This window comes from Nerophis lumbriciformis, linkage group LG38 (genome assembly GCF_033978685.3).
Source record: "Nerophis lumbriciformis linkage group LG38, RoL_Nlum_v2.1, whole genome shotgun sequence".
NCBI classification, from domain to species: Eukaryota; Metazoa; Chordata; class Actinopteri; order Syngnathiformes; family Syngnathidae; genus Nerophis; species Nerophis lumbriciformis.
The window spans coordinates 6,629,112-6,649,171 of record NC_084585.2 but is presented as its reverse complement, the minus strand read 5'-3'; the positions used below and the strand labels follow the sequence as shown (position 1 = coordinate 6,649,171).

The 20,060-nt window shown below is 33.7% G+C and overlaps 1 protein-coding gene across 2 annotated transcripts in view; it reads left to right on the top strand.

The window, feature by feature from the left end:
- The window catches only part of LOC133578320 (plexin-A1-like), a 578,589-nt gene that overhangs the window by 480,797 nt on the left and 77,732 nt on the right, over positions 1 to 20,060 (top strand). For both annotated transcript variants that reach the window (XM_061932661.1, XM_061932660.1), the window contains exons 14-16: positions 4,510 to 4,633; positions 4,708 to 4,844; positions 15,557 to 15,724. In XM_061932661.1, the coding sequence (XP_061788645.1) occupies positions 4,510 to 4,633; positions 4,708 to 4,844; positions 15,557 to 15,724 (429 nt within the window). The remainder of the gene's footprint in view (positions 1 to 4,509; positions 4,634 to 4,707; positions 4,845 to 15,556; positions 15,725 to 20,060) is intronic.

The window sequence follows — 20,060 nt, the reverse complement described above, 5'->3', positions numbered from 1 at the left end:
TGTTTTCAATATTACACTTGTTTTAAATATGACATTTGTTGTCAATATTACACTTGTTTTAAATATGACACTTGTTTTCAATATTAAATTTTTGTAAATATGACACTTGTTTTCAATATTACACTTTTTAAAATATTACACTTTTTTAAATATTACACTTATTTTCAATATTACACTTTTTTAAATATGACACTTGTTTTCAATATTACACTTGTTTTAAATATGACATTTGTTGTCAATATTACACTTGTTTTAAATATGACACTTGTTTTCAATATTACATTTTTGTAAATATGACACTTGTTTTCAATATTACACTTTTTAAAATATTACACTTTTTTAAATACGACACTTGTTTTCAATATTACACTTTTTTAAATATTACACTTTTTTAAATATGACACTTGTTTTCAATATTACATTTTTGTAAATATGACACTTGTTTTCAATATTACACTTTTTCAAATATTATACTTTTTCAAATATTACACTTGTTTTCAATATTACACTTTTTTAGATATGACACTTGTTTTCAATATGACACTTGTTTTCAATATGACACTTGTTTTCAATATTACACTTGTTTTAAATATGACACTTGTTTTAAATACAACACTTGTTTTAAATATGACACTTGTTTTCAATATGACACTTGTTTTCAATAGTACACTTGTTTTAAATATGACACTTGTTTTCAATATTACACTTGTTTTAAATATGACACTTGTTTTCAATATTACACTTGTTTTAAATATGACATTTGTTGTCAATATTACACTTGTTTTAAATATGACACTTGTTTTCAATATTACATTTTTGTAAATATGACACTTGTTTTCAATATTACACTTTTTTAAATATTACACTTATTTTCAATATTACACTTTTTTAAATATGACACTTGTTTTCAATATTACACTTGTTTTAAATATGACATTTGTTGTCAATATTACACTTTTTTTAAATATGACACTTGTTTTCAATATTACATTTTTGTAAATATGACACTTGTTTTCATTATTACACTTTTTAAAATATTACACTTTTTTAAATATTACACTTATTTTCAATATTACACTTTTTTAAATATGACACTTGTTTTCAATATTACACTTGTTTTAAATATGACATTTGTTGTCAATATTACACTTGTTTTAAATATGACACTTGTTTTCAATATTAAATTTTTGTAAATATGACACTTGTTTTCAATATTACACTTTTTAAAATATTACACTTTTTTAAATATTACACTTATTTTCAATATTACACTTTTTTAAATATGACACTTGTTTTCAATATTACACTTGTTTTAAATATGACATTTGTTGTCAATATTACACTTGTTTTAAATATGACACTTGTTTTCAATATTACATTTTTGTAAATATGACACTTGTTTTCAATATTACACTTTTTAAAATATTACACTTTTTTAAATACGACACTTGTTTTCAATATTACACTTTTTTAAATATTACACTTTTTTAAATATGACACTTGTTTTCAATATTACATTTTTGTAAATATGACACTTGTTTTCAATATTACACTTTTTCAAATATTACACTTTTTCAAATATTACACTTGTTTTCAATATTACACTTTTTTAGATATGACACTTGTTTTCAATATGACACTTGTTTTCAATATGACACTTGTTTTCAATATTACACTTGTTTTAAATATGACACTTGTTTTAAATACAACACTTGTTTTAAATATGACACTTGTTTTCAATATGACACTTGTTTTCAATAGTACACTTGTTTTAAATATGACACTTGTTTTCAATATTACACTTGTTTTAAATATGACACTTGTTTTCAATATTACACTTGTTTTAAATATGACACGTTTTTAAATATGACATTTGTTTTTAATATTACACTTTTTTTTAAATATGACACTTTAAATATAAAAGTTAAAGTACCAATGATTGTCAAATATGACACTTGTTTTCAATATTACACTTTTTTTTAAATATAACACTTGTTTTCAATATTACATTCGTTTTAAATATGACACTTGTCAATATTACACTTGTTTTAAATATGACACTTGTTGCCAATATTACACTTTTTTAAATATGACACTTGTTTTCAATATTACACTTGTTTTCAATATGACACTTTTTTTTAAATATGACACTTTTAAATATAAAAGTTATAGTTAAAGTACCAATGATTGTCAAATATGACACTTGTTTTCAATATGACACTTTTTTAAATGTTACTTGTTTTCAATATTACACTTTTTAAAATATGACACTTGTTTTCAATGTTACACTTGTTTTAAACATATTACTTGTTTTAAATATGTTACTTGTTTTCAACATTAAACTTTTTTAAATATGACACTTGTTTTCAATATTACACTTTTTTTTTTAAATAACACTTGTTTTCAATATTACACTTGTTTTAAATATGACACTTGTTTTCAATATTACACTTTTGTAAATATGACACTTGTTTTAAATATTACACTTGTTTTCAATATTACACTTGTTTTCAATATGACACTTTTTTAAATATGACTTGTTTTCAATATTACACTTTTTTTTTAATTTGACACTTGTTTTCAATATTACACTTTTTTAAACATGACACTTGTTTTCAGTATTACACTTGTTTTCAATATGACACTTTTTAAAATATGACACTTTTTAAATTATGACACTTTTTTAAATATGGCACTTGTTTTCAATATTACACTTTTTTAAATATGACACTTGTTTTCAATATTACACTTGTTTTAAATATGACACTTGTTTTCAATATTACACTTGCTTTAAATATGACTTGTTTTCAATTTTACACTTTTTTTAAATTTGACACTTGTTTTCAATATTACACTTTTTTAAATATGACACTTGTTTTCAATATTACACTTGTTTTCAATATGACACTTGTTTTAAATATGACACTTTTAAATATGACTTTTGTTTTCAATATTACACTTTTTAAATATGACACTTGTTTTCAATATTACACTTGTTTTAAATATGGCACATGTTTTCAATATTACACTTTTTTTAAATTTGACACTTGTTTTCAATATTATACTTTTTTAAATATAACACTTGTTTTCAATATTACACTTGTTTTCAATATGACACTTTTTGAAATATGACACTTTTTAAAATATGACACTTTTTTGAATATGACACTTGTTTTCAATATGACACTTTTTTTTAAATATGACACTTTTAAATATAAAAGTTAAAGTTAAAGTACCAATGATTGTCAAATATGACACTTGCTTTCAATATGACACTTTTTTAAATATGTTACTTGTTTTCAATATTACACTTTTTAAAATATGACACTTGTTTTCAATATTACACTTGTTTTAAACATATTACTTGTTTTAAATATGTTACTTGTTTTCAACATTAAACTTTTTTAAATATGACACTTGTTTTCAATATTACACTTTTTTTAAATATAACACTTGTTTTAAATATTACACTTGTTTTCAATATTACACTTTTTTAAATATGACACTTGTTTTCAATATTACACTTGTTTTCAATATGACACTTTTTTAAATATGACACTTGTTTTAAATATGACACTTGTTTTCAGTTATACACTTTTTTTAAATTTGACACTTGATTTCAATATTACACTTTTTTAAATATGACACTTGTTTTCAGTATTACACTTGTTTTCAATATGACACTTTTTAAAATATGACACTTTTTAAAATATGACACTTTTTTAAATATGACACTTGTTTTCAATATTACACTTTTTTAAATATGACACTTGTTTTCAGTATTACACTTGTTTTAAATATGACACTTGTTTTCAATATTGTACTTTTTTTAAATTTGACACTTGTTTTCAATATTACGCTTGTTTTCAATATGACACTTTTGTATAAATGACACTTTTTTAAATATGACTTTTGTTTTCAATATTACACTTTTTTAAATATGACACTTGTTTTCAATATTACACTTGTTTTAAATATGAAACTTGTTTTCAATATTACACTTTTTTTAAAATGTGACACTTGTTTTCAATATTACGCTTTTTTAAATATGACACTTGTTTTCAATATTACACTTGTTTTCAATATGACACATTTTAAAATATGACACTTTTTAAAATATGACACTTGTTTTCAATATTACACTTTTTTAAATATGACACTTGTTTTCAATATTACACTATTTTAAAATTTGACACTTGTTTTCAATATTACACTTGTTTTAAATATGACACTTGTTTTCAATATTACACTTTTTTTAAATTTGACACTTTTTTTCAATATTACACTTTTTTAAATATGACACTTGTTTTCAATATTACACTTGTTTTAAATATGACACTTGTTTTCAATATTACACTTGTTTTCAATATTACACCTGTTTTAAATATGACACTTGTTTTCAATATTACACTTGTTTTCAATATTACACCTGTTTTAAATATGACACTTGTTTTCAATGTGACACTCCATGAATACCATGAACATGTCCCTTCGCTCGCTCTTTTTCAGGATCGTGTGTCGACTGAACGATGCCACAGGTTACAGGGTGCAGGAGGCTCAAGTGGAAGTGTGCGTGAGGGACTGCAGTCATCCCGACTACAAAGCGGTCTCGACCAAGGCCTTCACTTTTGTGGTAAGACTTGCTGCTTTTGGGTCCCGAGTCCGCATCCCGGACCACCACTGACTGGTCCTGTTGTCCCTTCTCAGTCTCCATACTTCACCCACGTCACTCCGTCCACCGGGCCGCTGTCTGGAGGAACACGGATCACCATAGAAGGAAGTCATCTCAACGCCGGCAGCGCCGTGTTTGTGAAGATAGGACTTCGTGCCTGCCGCTTTGAGAAGTGAGTCCATACCTCTCCCTGTTTGGTATGACCACTGTGCCAGATGTATAACAAAGACTAGTTTATGATTACAGCAAGGTTTTTTTTTAATCCATACCCATCACTTGTCAGAACCTACTTTAATGTTACCCAAGCTGATATGCCGTACTTTCCGGGCTTTAGAGCGCACCGGTATTTAAGCCACACCCACTAAATTTTAGAATAAAACATATTTGTAAATATATTAGCCGCACAGGACCATAATTTGCAGATATATACCGGTACGAAAGATTCTGTCAGTGTTTGTTTACATTGCTTAATTGTTTCCAAACGGTCACATGGCAGTAAAACGGCTGATGAAACAAAACAGAAGTCATGGTCATGGACCCACTAGCTACGCAAGCTAGCTCTCCAATCAGTGACGTTACAAAACTGAAACAATACAAAAAGAATGCCATTGTAAGTTAATAATACCGCCGCCTCAGGAAGGGGAAGCAGTGCACTGTCAACACCGTGTATGGTGAGGATGGTGTTCTGCTGACCTCGGCTGCGGATGTTGTGGATCGGTGGAAGGAATACTTCGAAGACCTCCTCAATCCTACCAGCACGTCTTCCTATGAGGAAGCAGTGCCTGGGGAATCTGTGGTGGGCTCTCCTATTTCTGAAGGCTGTTATAAAACTCCTCGGTGGCATGGCCCCGGCCGGGGGTGGAGTTCCTTAAGGCTCTGGATGCTGTGGGGCAGTCTTGGTTGACAAGACTCTGCAACATCGTGTGGACATCGGGGGCGGTACCTCTGGATTGGCAGACCGGGGTGGTGGTTCCTCTCTTTAAGAGGGTGTGTTCCAACTATCGTGGGATCACACTCCTCAGCCTTCCCGGTAAGGTCTATTCAGGTGTACTGGAGAGGAGGCTACTCCGGATAGTCGAACCTCGGATTCAGGAGGAACAGTGTGGTTTTCGTCCTGGTCGTGGAACTGTGGACCAGCTCTATACTCTCGGCAGGGTCCTTGAGGGTGCATGGGAGTTTGCCCCACCAGTCTACATGTGCTTTGTGGACTTGGAGAAGGCATTCGACCGTGTGGGAAGTGCTCAGAGAGTATGGGGTATCGGACTGTCTGATTTTGGCGGTCCGCTCCCTGTATGATCAGTGTCAGAGCTTGGTCCGCATTGCCAGCAGTAAGTCGGACCCGTTTCTAGTGATGGTTGGACTCCGCCAAGGCTGCCCTTTGTCACCGATTCAGTTCATAACTTTTATGGACAGAATTTCTATGCGCAATCAGGGCGTTGAGGGGATCTGGTTTGGTGGCTGCAGGATTAGGTCTCTTATTTTATCTGATGATGTGGTCCTGATGGCTTCATCTGGCCAGGATCTTCAGCTCTCACTGGATCGGTTCGCAGCCGAGTGTGAGGCGACTGGGATGGGAATCAGCACCTCCAAGTCCGAGTCCATGGTTCTCGCCCAGGAAAAGATGGAGTGCCATCTCTGGGTTGGGGAGGAGATCTTGCCCCAAGTGGAGGAGTTCAAGTACATGGGAGTCTTGTTCACGAGTGAGGGAAGAGTGGATCGTGAGGTTGACAGGCGGATCGGTGCGGCGTCTTCAGTAATGTAGACGCTGTATCGATCCGTTGTGTTGAAGAAGGAGCTGAGCCGGAAGGCAAAGCTCTCAATTTACCGGTCGATCTACGTTCCCATCCTCACCTATGGTCATGAGCTTTGGGTTATGACCGAAAGGACAAGATCACTGGTACAAGATCTACGTTCCCATCCTCACCTATGGTCATGATCTTTGGGTTATGACCGAAAGGACAAGATCACGGGTACAAGATCTACGTTCCCATCCTCACCTATGGTCATGATCTTTGGGTTATGACCGAAAAGACAAGATCACGGGTACAAGGTCTACGTTCCCATCCTCACCTATGGTCATGAGCTTTTGGTTATGACCGAAAGGACAAGATCACGGGTACAAGATCTACGTTCCCATCCTCATTTGTGGTCATGATCTTTGGGTTATGGCCGAAAGGACAAGATCACGGGTACAAGATCTACGTTCCCATCCTCATTTATGGTCATGAGCTTTGGGTTATGACCAAAAGGACAAGATCACGGGTACAAGATCTACGTTCCCATCCTCACCTATGGTCATGATCTTTGGGTTATGACCGAAAGGACAAGATCACGGGTACAAGATCTACGTTCCCATCCTCACCTATGGTCATGATCTTTGGGTTATGACCGAAAGGACAAGATCACGGGTACAAGATCTACGTTCCCATCCTCACCTATGGTCATGAGCTTTGGGTTATGACCGAAAGGACAAGATCTCGGGTACAAGATCTACGTTCCCATCCTCACCTATGGTCATGAGCTTTGGGTTGTGACCGAAAGGACAAGATCACGGGTACAAGATCTACGTTCCCATCTTCACGTATGGTCATGATCTTTGGGTTATGACCGAAAGGACAAGATCACGGGTACAAGATCTACGTTCCCATCCTCACCTATGGTCATGACCTTTGGGTTATGACCGAAAGGACAAGATCACGGGTACAAGATCTATGTTCCCATCCTCACCTATGGTCATGAGCTTTGGGTTATGACCAAAAGGACAAGATCTCGGGTACAAGCGGCCGGAATGAGTTTCCTCCGCCGGGTGGCGGGGCTCTCCCTTAGAGATAGGGTGAGAAGCTCTGCCATCCGGGAGGAGCTCAAATTAAAGCCGCTGCTCCTACACATGGAGAGGAACCAGATGAGGTGGTTCGGGCATCTGGTCAGGATGCCACCCGAACACCTCCCTAGGAAGGTGTTTCGGGCACGTCCGACCGATAGGAGGCCACGGGGAAGTCCCAGGACACGATGGGAAGACTATGTCTCCCGGCTGGCCTGGGAACGCCTCGGGATCCCCCGGGAAGAGCTGGATGAAGTGGCTGGGGAGAGGGAAGTCTGGCGACCCGACCTCGTATAAGCGGAAGAAGATGGATGCATGGAATGACATGGTTGGTGTGACATTTTACTGCAGAGCCCAATGCTGGAATATAATGGTGATGTCACGCTACACCCGGAGACGACTTCATTGGCCATTTCCGTTTTGCTTGGATTGGTTTCTTTTCCCAAGGCAACAAGTGGCAGGTGGATCTAATGAGCTAAGTTCTTCTTTGAATATCATAGCCATGGCCAATTTAAAGCTGTGTAGCGCGCCTCGAGAAAGGTGAACATCATCGTCTTTCACTGAGCAGCAATAACCTTTATGGCCAAAGTAATGAACTGGATGCCTTTTTTTAATGTGTCTTTGCATTCAGTGGGGCTTCAACTTTAATCAAAACCTATTTACCCCGAGTCACTCATCCGCTTATCTCCCTTTTTCAAGCCCTTTTCTTCCTCGGCTTTTTCCTTTGGCTCCGCGTCCTCCGCGTCGGCGTCTTTTGTGTGTCACAAATACATAGGTGACACCACGGGCACTCTCTGGCCGTGGCGGTGTTGTGAAAGTAGTTGCCATGGAAACAGAGGACTAGTGGAATGTGGAAAATCTTTCAAAAAAAACAAAACGGAGAATCATCTTTGCTTTTCTTCGAGATTCAACCGCCTCTTCGGCCTTTGAGCATGCGTGGAGGAAGCTGTTGGAATGAGTGACAGCAGGGATTATAAACATTCCCCGTTTTTGCGTATTTATCCATCCATCCATCCATCCATCTTCTTCCGCTTATCCGAGGTCGGGTCGCGGGGGCAGCAGCCTAAGCAGGGAAGCCCAGACTTCCCTCTCCCCAGCCACTTTGTCCAGCTCCTCCCAGGGGATCCCGATGCGTTCCCAGGCCAGCCGGGATATATAGTCTTCCCAATGTGTCCTGGGTCTTCCCCGTGGCCTCCTACCGGTCGGACGTGCCCTAAACACCTCCCTAGGGAGGCCCTCGGGTGGCATCCTGATTAGATGCCCGAACCACCTCATCTGGCTCCTCTCGATGTGGAGGAGCAGCGGCTTTACTTTGAGCTCCCCCCGGATGACAGAGCTTCTCACCCTATCTCTAAGGGAGAGCCCCGCCACTCGGCGGAGGAAACTCATTTCGGCCGCTTGTACCCGTGATCTTGTCCTTTCGGTCATAACCCAAAGCTCATGACCATAGGTGAGGATGGGAACGTAGATCGACCGGTAAATCGAGAGCTTTGCCTTCCGGCTCAGCTCCTTCTTCACCACAACGGATCGATACAGCGTCCGCATTACTGAAGACGCCGCACCGATCCGCCTGTCGATCTCACGATCCACTCTTCCCTCACTCGTGAACAAGACTCCGAGGTACTTGAACTCCTCCACTTGGGGCAAGATCTCCTCCCCAACCCGGAGATGGCACTCCACCCTTTTCCGGGCGAGAACCATGGACTCGGACTTGGAAGTGCTGATTCCCATCCCAGTCGCTTCACACTCGGCTGCGAACCGATCCAGTGAGAGCTGAAGATCTTGGCCGGATGAAGCCATCAGGACCACATCATCTGCAAAAAGCAGAGACCTAATCCTGCAGCCACCAAACCAGATCCCCTCAACGCCTTGACTGCGCCTAGAAATTCTGTCCATAAAGGTTATGAACAGAATCGGTGACAAAGGGCAGCCTTGGCGGAGTCCAACCCTCACTGGAAACGTGTCCTACTTACTGCCAGCAATGCGGACCAAGCTCTGGCACTGATCATACAGGGAGCGAACCGCCACAATCCGACAGTCCGATACCCCATACTCTCTGAGCACTCCCCACAGGACTTCCCGAGGGACACGGTTGAATGCCTTCTCCAAGTCCACAAAACACATGTAGACTGGTTGGGCAAACTCCCATGCACCCTCAAGGACCCTGCCGAGAGTATAGAGCTGGTCCACAGTTCCACGACCAGGACGAAAACCACACTGTTCCTCCTGAATCCGAGGTTCGACTATCCGGCGTAGCCTCCTCTCCAGTACACCTGAATAGACCTGCGTATTTATATATTTCAGAATATTATCAGAATAGAGCTTCACTTCATGGTCTGCTGTCTCTTTTGAGTCCACCCTCCCTGCAGATTTGTGGACGGATCATACTCAAAATGTCACACTGTGCCAACCTTTGTTGCCACGTGCTCGGAATTGCGACCATTAGTCGACAATAACGTTTGTGGACGATAGTCACGACGTCATCACTCGTGTTTTTCAGGGCGGAGGTGGGTCACCCGCAAAAACATCACCAGTTCTGTGCAAAAACTGTGAAATCTAAGTAAGATGAAATATGTCAAATAAGGGTGATATCTGCTTATTTTCTGTCTGATAAGATCATTCTTCTCACTAAGCAGATTTGATGTTCGAGTGTTTTACTTCTTTTAAGTGTTTTGGTCCTAAATGATCTCAGTAAGATATTACAGCTTGTTGCTGAGATTTGATGACCTATATTGAGTAAAACATGCTTGAAACTAGAATATCAAGTGTTGCAAAGCTGTGTCATCAACACTCACAAGTATAAAACTACTTTTTTAAAGTAGTAATTTCTTATTTCAAGCATGAAATAAAAAAAAATCATGACTTTGACACAATTGTGTCTCATAATTAAAACAGATGACAGCCAAATGGACTTTTCTGTTTTATTTTCAATGAAACAATAGAAAATAGGTACTCATATAGTAGTACAGTTGACACAGTACAGTAAACTGACAGTTAATATTTAAACATTTAACATTTCTAACAATTTTGAACAGAAATAGTTCCTGCACATTCAGATAAATTCTTCAAAATTACCATTTTGGCCGGGGGCCGGGCTGTATATATGCGCACTAATTGACTGAAAGAGCACGCACTTGACACGATGATGTCATGTTATCCATGGAAAAATGTATTTTTAGACCATATGATTTGCCTGAGCGGCTAGGAGACCCCGAGAGTCACAAGCGGTTGCCTTGTTGCCTTTCAATTAAGAACAATAAATTAGTTTTTAGTATAAGTTTGCTTGTTTCAAGAAATGTAATGGCGAGCGCTAGAGATGCGCGGATAGGCAATTATTTCATCCGCAACCGCATCACAAAAGTCGTCAACCATCCGCCATCCACCCGAACTAACATTTAATCAAAACCGCACCCGCCCGTTGTTATATATCTAATATAGACGATGCAAGGCATTAGTGAGGTTATAAAGCTTTTGCCTGTTAAAGAAAGGAGACTGATCCAATGCAGCAGAGACATTCAATGCGTGCCACGCTGTCACGGCCCTGACGCACACTAGTGCGCAATCATCTGGGAGCCGCGCCCCACTCAAACTGCTGCAGGCAGCTGCGTTCTATCTTGTTTTAACATCCTGTGCCACTCTTCTGGGATCACGGCGGACGAAACTGCTCATGCTCAGGGTGTTTGTGGAGGTTCGGGGTTTTGCACAAATGTGATGCACCATGTTAGAGGTCCCGGTTTTGTGACTGTCGTAGACATAAACAGCGTCGCAGCTCTTGCAAATCACGTAGCCAGCATTACTATCATCCTGATTTACAACCTCATAAAAACGAGTCCACGCTGAACTTTTCGGGCCTTTTTTTTCCCCTGGTCTTTAGTATTCCCTTTTTTAGTTTGTCGCGTACCACGTTTGCTGCCGGCGTTGCCATCTCTTTTTTTTTTCTTCTTCTGTTGTGGCATATGCAGCAGGTGCCTGCTCGTTTTTCGTATGTGGGTAACAATATTTAACTATGTATATATATTTCCGAATTGGTTTAACTGCCACCCGCCTGAATCTATTTAAAATCTAATTTTTTTTAATTTCAACCGCCCGACCCGACCCGCGGATAAAATCAAATTTTTTTTTATTTCAAGCGAGCGCATATCATTATGTCAAGATAATGGCACTAGCATTTACTTCATTTAAGAATATTTTTCAACATATTGCGCAAAAAGGTCTCTTTTTTTTGTTCTACCAAGAAAAGTGCACGTATTAGTGAGAATATTCTTATTTTAAGGTATTTTTGGGTTAATTGAAGTTAGCTAATTTTACTTGTTTTGGAAAGTTTTGAGAAGCCGAATTTTCTTGTTCTATTGGCAGATAATTTTGCTTAGTTCAAATAAAATACCCCTCATTTTTGTATTTTTTTTTTCTCTTGTTTTTGAACACTGACTTTTTGCAGTGTAACATCAAGTCAAGTGTGAGGACGTTTTCTCTTATCCTTGTTAAAAACATGAACTCGTTTGACAAAGCGGACCTTGTTTTTAGTGTCAGCACGTCTGTGATACGCCAGCATTTAACGCCATGACGTCTGACATCCGAAGGGAGGATGTGGACTCGGACTCGGTCAGATTGTTAGTTTGTCTTCAACCATGCCAGCTGGCTAACAAGTGTGAGACGACGTTGTATGAAAAATAGATTTTACTATCATTTTAGTCAAAGTCAGCCAACTAAACTTTGTCTAAAGTTTTTAAAACAGTGTCAATTTGCAATGCTAGAAATAAAAAGAAAGGCACAAACACACACACACACACACACACACACACACACACACACACACACGCACACACACACACACACACACACACACACACACACACACACACACACACCCACCAAAGCAGAGGTAGTAAATATACAGCATTTCAATATAAGTACACCTATATACTATAGACATTAGTACGTGTACTAAACAACAATGTAGTAAATATACAACATTTCAATATAACTACACCTATATACAATAGATATTAGGACATATACAAAACAACAATGTAGTAAATATACAGCATTTCAATACAAGTACACCTATATACTATAGATATTAGTACATATACAAAACAACAATGTAGTAAATATACAACATTTCAATATAACTACACGTACATACTATAGATATTAGTACGTGTACAAAACAACAATGTAGTAAATATACAACATTTCAATACAACTACACATATATACTATAGGTATTAGTATGTGTACAAAACAACAATGTAGTAAATATACAACATTTCACTACAACTACACACATATACTATAGGTATTAGTACGTGTACAAAACAACAATGTAGTAAATATACAACAATTCAATATAACTACACGTATATACTATAGATATTAGTACGTGTACAAAACAACAATGTAGTAAATATACATTTCAATATAACTACACATATATATTATAGGTATTAGTATGTGTACAAAACAACAATGTAGTAAATATACAACATTTCAATATAAGTACACCTATATACTATAGATATTAGTATGTGTACAAAACAACAATGTAGTAAATATACAACATTTCAATACAACTACACATATATACTATAGGTATTAGTATGTGTACAAAACAACAATGTAGTAAATATACAACATTTCAATATAACTACACGTATATACTATAGATATTAGTACGTGTACAAAACAACAATGTAGTAAATATACAACATTTCAATATAACTACACATATATACTATAGATATTAGTACATATACAAAACAACAATGTAGTGAATATACAACATTTCAATACAACTACACATATATACTATAAATATTAGTACATATACAAAACAACAATGTAGTAAATATACAACATTTCAATATAACTACACCTATATTCTATAGATATTAGTATGTGTACAAAACAACAATGTAGTAAATATACCACATTTCAATATACTATAGATATTAGTACATATACAAAACAACAATGTAGTAAATATACAACATTTCAATATAACTACACCTATATACAATAGATATTAGGACATATACAAAACAACAATGTAGTAAATATACAGCATTTCAATACAAGTACACCTATATACTATAGATATTAGTACGTATACAAAACAACAATGTAGTAAATATACAACATTTCAATATAACTACACGTATATACTATAGATATTAGTACATATACAAAACAACAATGTAGTAAATATACAACATTTCAATATAACTACACATATTTACTATAGATATTAGTACGTGTACAAAACAACAATGTAGTAAATATACAACATTTCAATATAACTACACCTATATACTATAGATATTAGTACGTGTACAAAACAACAATGTAGTAAATATACAACATTTCAATACAACTACACATATATACTATAGGTATTAGTACGTGTACAAAACAACAATGTAGTAAATATACAACATTTCAATATAACTACACCTATATTCTATAGATATTAGTATGTGTACAAAACAACAATGTAGTAAATATACAACATTTCAATATAACTACACCTATATACTATAGATATTAGTACATATACAAAACAACAATGTAGTAAATATACAACATTTCAATATAACTACACGTATATACTATAGATATTAGTACGTGTACAAAACAACAATGTAGTAAATATACAACATTTCAATACAACTACACATATATACTATAGGTATTAGTACGTGTACAAAACAACAATGTAGTAAATATACAACATTTCAATATAACTACACATATATACTATACATATTAGTACGTGTACAAAACAACAATGTAGTAAATATACAACATTTCAATATAACTACACCTATATACTATAGATATTAGTACGTGTACAAAACAACAATGTAGTAAATATACAGCATTTCAATATAACTACACATATATACTATATATATTAGTACGTGTACAAAACAACAATGTAGTAAATATACAGCATTTCAATATAAGTACACATATATACTATAGGTATTAGTATGTGTACAAAACAACAATGTAGTAAATATACAACATTTCAATATAACTACACATATATACTATAGATATTAGTACATATACAAAACAACAATGTAGTAAATATACAACATTTCAATATAACTACACCTATATACTATAGATATTAGTACATATACAAAACAACAATGTAGTAAATATACTACATTTCAATACAACTACACATATATACTATAGGTATTAGTACGTGTACAAAACAACAATGTAGTAAATATACAACATTTCAATATAACTACACATATATACTATAGATATTAGTACGTGTACAAAACAACAATGTAGTAAATATACAACATTTCAATATAACTACACCTATATACTATAGATATTAGTACATATACAAAACAACAATGTAGTAAATATACAACATTTCAATATAACTACACGTATATACTATAGATATTAGTACGTGTACAAAACAACAATGTAGTAAATATACCACATTTCAATATACTATAGATATTAGTACATATACAAAACAACAATGTAGTAAATATACAACATTTCAATATAACTACACCTATATACAATAGATATTAGGACATATACAAAACAACAATGTAGTAAATATACAGCATTTCAATACAAGTACACCTATATACTATAGATATTAGTACATATACAAAACAACAATGTAGTAAATATACAACATTTCAATATAACTACACATATATACTATAGATATTAGTACGTGTACAAAACAACAATGTAGTAAATATACAACATTTCAATATAACTACACCTATATACTATAGATATTAGTACGTGTACAAAACAACAATGTAGTAAATATACAACATTTCAATACAACTACACATATATACTATAGGTATTAGTATGTGTACAAAACAACAATGTAGTAAACATACAACATTTCAATATGAGTACACCTAGAAGTGTTCCTCAAATAGACAAAACCTGTCAGAAAGGTTGGTGTTGCAGAGTAAGACCCTATAAGTGTCCTTGTTTCTCCAATTGAACTGACTTGAGTGGCACATGTTCTAAGAGTGGTGTGCACCCGTCCCGCTCACCAGGCGCAGCAGCAAGGAGGTGGTGTGCGTGACCCCGGCGGGCCTGGCCCCGGGCACCACCCCCGTCATGGTGGACATCAACTCTGCCGAGCTGAGGAACCCAGAGGTGAAGTTCAACTACAGCGACGACCCCACCATCCTCAGGGTGGAGCCCGACTGGAGTATTGCCAGGTAGGACTGATGGATGATTAATAGCCAATTCACGCTCACTAAAAGTGATGCATGGTCAATAATTTTCTTCGGCCTACACTTTGCTTCATGATCCATATCTGCTGTGATGACATGAATAATTGACACAACACTGTTTGATCTGCAATGCTGCTTGATGCCTTCATGCATTATTCATCTCACTGTACATTCATGTCTTTTTTACCAGCATAACCAACTCAACTTAAATGTGAACTCCACTCGCTCATTGATGTAATATTCCACTCCACTCGCTCATTGATGTAATATTCCAGCAACACAAACACAAACATTCACCCTCGTCTCTCTTTTTAAACAGCTATTATTTATTCTCTTTATAGCTCGCCATGAAAAGCTAAGTTTTGCAGTAAAGCAGTGCACATATATTCTACTATGTGTAAATACTACTATGTGTGAATACGACTATGTGTAAATACAGACTGTATAATGCATATGTTCCTTTTTGACTGTATTTATATTATTCACACGTGAATAATGCTGTATAATAGACTGTATTTATATTATTCACATGTGAATAATGCTGTATAATAGACTGTATTTATATTATTCACATGTGAATAATGCTGTATAATAGACTGTATTTATATTATTCACATGTGAATAATGCTGTATAATAGATTGTATTTATATTATTCACATGTGAATAATGCTGTATAATAGACTGTATTTAAATTATTCACATGTGAATAATGCTGTATAATAGACTGTATGTATGTTATTCACATGTGAATAATGCTGTATAATAGACTGTATTTATATTATTCACATGTCAATAATGCTGTATAATAGACTGTATTTATATTATTCACATGTGAATAATGCTGTATAATAGACTGTATTTAAATGATTCACATGTGAATAATGCTGTATAATAGACTGTATTTATATTATTCACACGTGAATGATGCTGTATAATAGACTGTATTTATATTATTCACATGTGAATACTGCTGTATAATAGACTGTATTTATGTTATTCACATGTGAATAATGCTGTATAATAGACTGTATTTATATTATTCACACGTGAATAATGCTGTATAATAGACTATTTATATTATTCACATGTGAATAATGCTGTATAATAGACTGTATTTATATTATTCACATGTGAATAATGCTGTATAATAGACTGTATTTATATTATTCACATGTGAATAACGCTGTATAATAGACTGTATTTATATTATTCACATGTGAATAATGCTGTATAATAGACTGTATTTTTTATTATTTACATGTGAATAAGGCTGTATAATAGACTGTATTTATATTATTCACATGTGAATAATGCTGTATAACAGACTGTATTTATATTATTCACATGTGAATAATGCTGTATAATAGACTGTATTTATATTATTCACACGTGAATAATGCTGTATAATAGACTGTATTTATATTATTCACATGTGAATAATGCTGTATAATAGACTGTATTTATATTATTCACATGTGAATAATGCTGTATAATAGACTGTATTTATGTTATTCACATGTGAATAATGCTGTATAATAGACTGTATTTATACTATTCACATGTGAATAATGCTGTATAATAGACTGTATTTATATTATTCACATGTGAATAATGCTGAATAATAGACTGTATTTATGTTATTCACATATGAATAATCCTTTATAATAGACTGTATTTATATTATTCACATGTGAATAATGCTGTATAATAGATTGTATTTATATTATTCACATGTGAATTATGCTGTATGATAGACTGTATTTATATTATTCACATGTGAATAAAGCTGTATAATAGACTGCATTTATGTTATTCACATGTGAATAATCCTGTATAATAGACTGTATTTATATTATTCACATGTGAATAATGCTGTATAATAGACTGTATTTATATTATTCACATGTGAATAATGCTGTATAATAGACTGTATTTTTTATTATTTACATGTGAATAATGCTGTATAATAGACTGTATGTATATTATTCACATGTGAATAATGTTGTATAATAGACTGTATGTATTTTATTCACATGTGAATAATGCTGTATAATAGACTGTATTTATATTATTTACATGTGAATAATGCTGTATAATAGACTGTATTTAAATTATTCACATGTGAATAATGCTGTATAATAGATTGTATTTATATTATTCACATGTGAATAATGCTGTATAATAGACTGTATTTAAATTATTCACATGTGAATAATGCTGTATAATAGACTGTATGTATGTTATTCACATGTGAATAATGCTGTATAATAGATTGTATTTATATTATTCACATGTGAATAATGCTGTATAATAGACTGTATTTATATTATTCACATGTGAATAAAGCTGTATAATAGACTGTATTTATATTATTCAAATGTGAATAAAGCTGTATAACAGACTGTATTTATATTATTCACATGTGAATAATGCTGTATAATAGACTGTATTTATGTTATTCACATGTGAATAATGCTGTATTATAGACTGTATTTATAGTATTCACATGTGGATAATGCTGTATAATAGACTGTGAATAATGATGTATAATAGACTGTATTTATATTATTCACAAGTGAATAATGATGTATAATAGACTGTATTTATAGTATTCACATGTGGATAATGATGTATAATAGATTGTATTTATAGTATTCACATGTGAATAATGCTGTATAATAGAACACAATAGCAACACAAAAACAAACATTCACCCTCATCTCTCTTTTTAAACAGCTATTATTTATTCTTGTTATAGCTCGCCATAAAAAGCTAAGTTTTGCAGTAAAGCAGTGCACATATATTCTACTATGTGTAAATACTACTGTATAAATACTACTATGTGTAAATACTACTGTGTAAATACTACTGTGTTAATACTACTATTTGTAAATACTACTACATGTAAATACTACTATGTGTAAATACTACTACATGTAAATACTAAAATGTGTAAATACTAGTCGAGGTAGTGAAACGAGGCATGGGAAGATGTCCTTGCACAAACACAGGCTGCCTTGTGAAGTAGAAAAATGAGTAAACACAAAGAGAAGAAAAAAAGCTTGCAGCAATCAAATGCTAACATGCTGACTTAATATGACCTAGAAACTTCTCCAGGTGGTTCTCATTTACTTCAAAAGTGTGCAGCATTTCTTGGAAATGGCTGCGCGTTTTTTTTTCTTTTTTTTCTATGCTTCCTGTTGTATTTTTCTCAATATTAGGTGCTGCACCATATATATAAACCACACCCACTACATTTTAGAAGAAGAAACAAATGTTTCCATATATTAGCAGAACGGGACTATAAGTCACAGATATATAGGTTGTGAAATGAGTTATTTACATATTTGTAAATGTTTATTTACATACTTCAAATGTTTGTAAATAATGAATCAATTTTTATTAAGTACAGTATTTTCCAGGGCTACAGAGCTCACCGTTTTTTTTTCAAGCTGCACCCACCAAATTAATATTTTACATATGTAAGCCTTACTGGGACTATACGCCGCAGATATATACTGGTAGGAAAGATTTTGTAAACATTTATTTACATACCCTTATTAGTGCCTGTCAAAGCAGTGCACAGATATTATACTATGTGTAAATACTACTGTATAAATACTACTATGTGTAAATACTACTGTGTAAATACTCCTATGTGTAAATACAGACTGTATAATGCATATGTTCCTTTTTGACTGTACTTAAATGTATAATAGACTATGTATATTATTCACATGTGAATAATGCTGTATTATAGACTGTGTTTATATTATTCACATGTGAATAATGCTGTATAATAGACTGTATTTATATTTTTCACTTGTGAATAATGCTGAATAATGCTGTATAATAGACTGTATTTATATTATTCACATGTGAATAATGCTGTATAATAGACTGTATTTATATTATTCACATGTGAATAATGCTGTATAATTGACTGTGTTTATATTATTCACATGTGAATAATGCTTTATAATAGACTGTATTTATATTATTCACATGTGAATAATGCTTTATAATAGACTGTATTTATATTATTCACATGTGAATAATGCTGTATAATAGACTGTATTTATATTATTCACATGTGAATAATGCTGTATAATAGACTGTATTTATATTATTCACATGTGAATAATGCTGTATAATAGACTGTATTTATGTTATTCACATGTGAATAATGCTGTATAATAGACTGTATTTATATTATTCACATGTGAATAATGCTGTATAATAGACTGTATATATATTATTCACATGTGAATAATGCTGTATAATAGACTGTATTTATATTACTCACATGTGAATAATGCT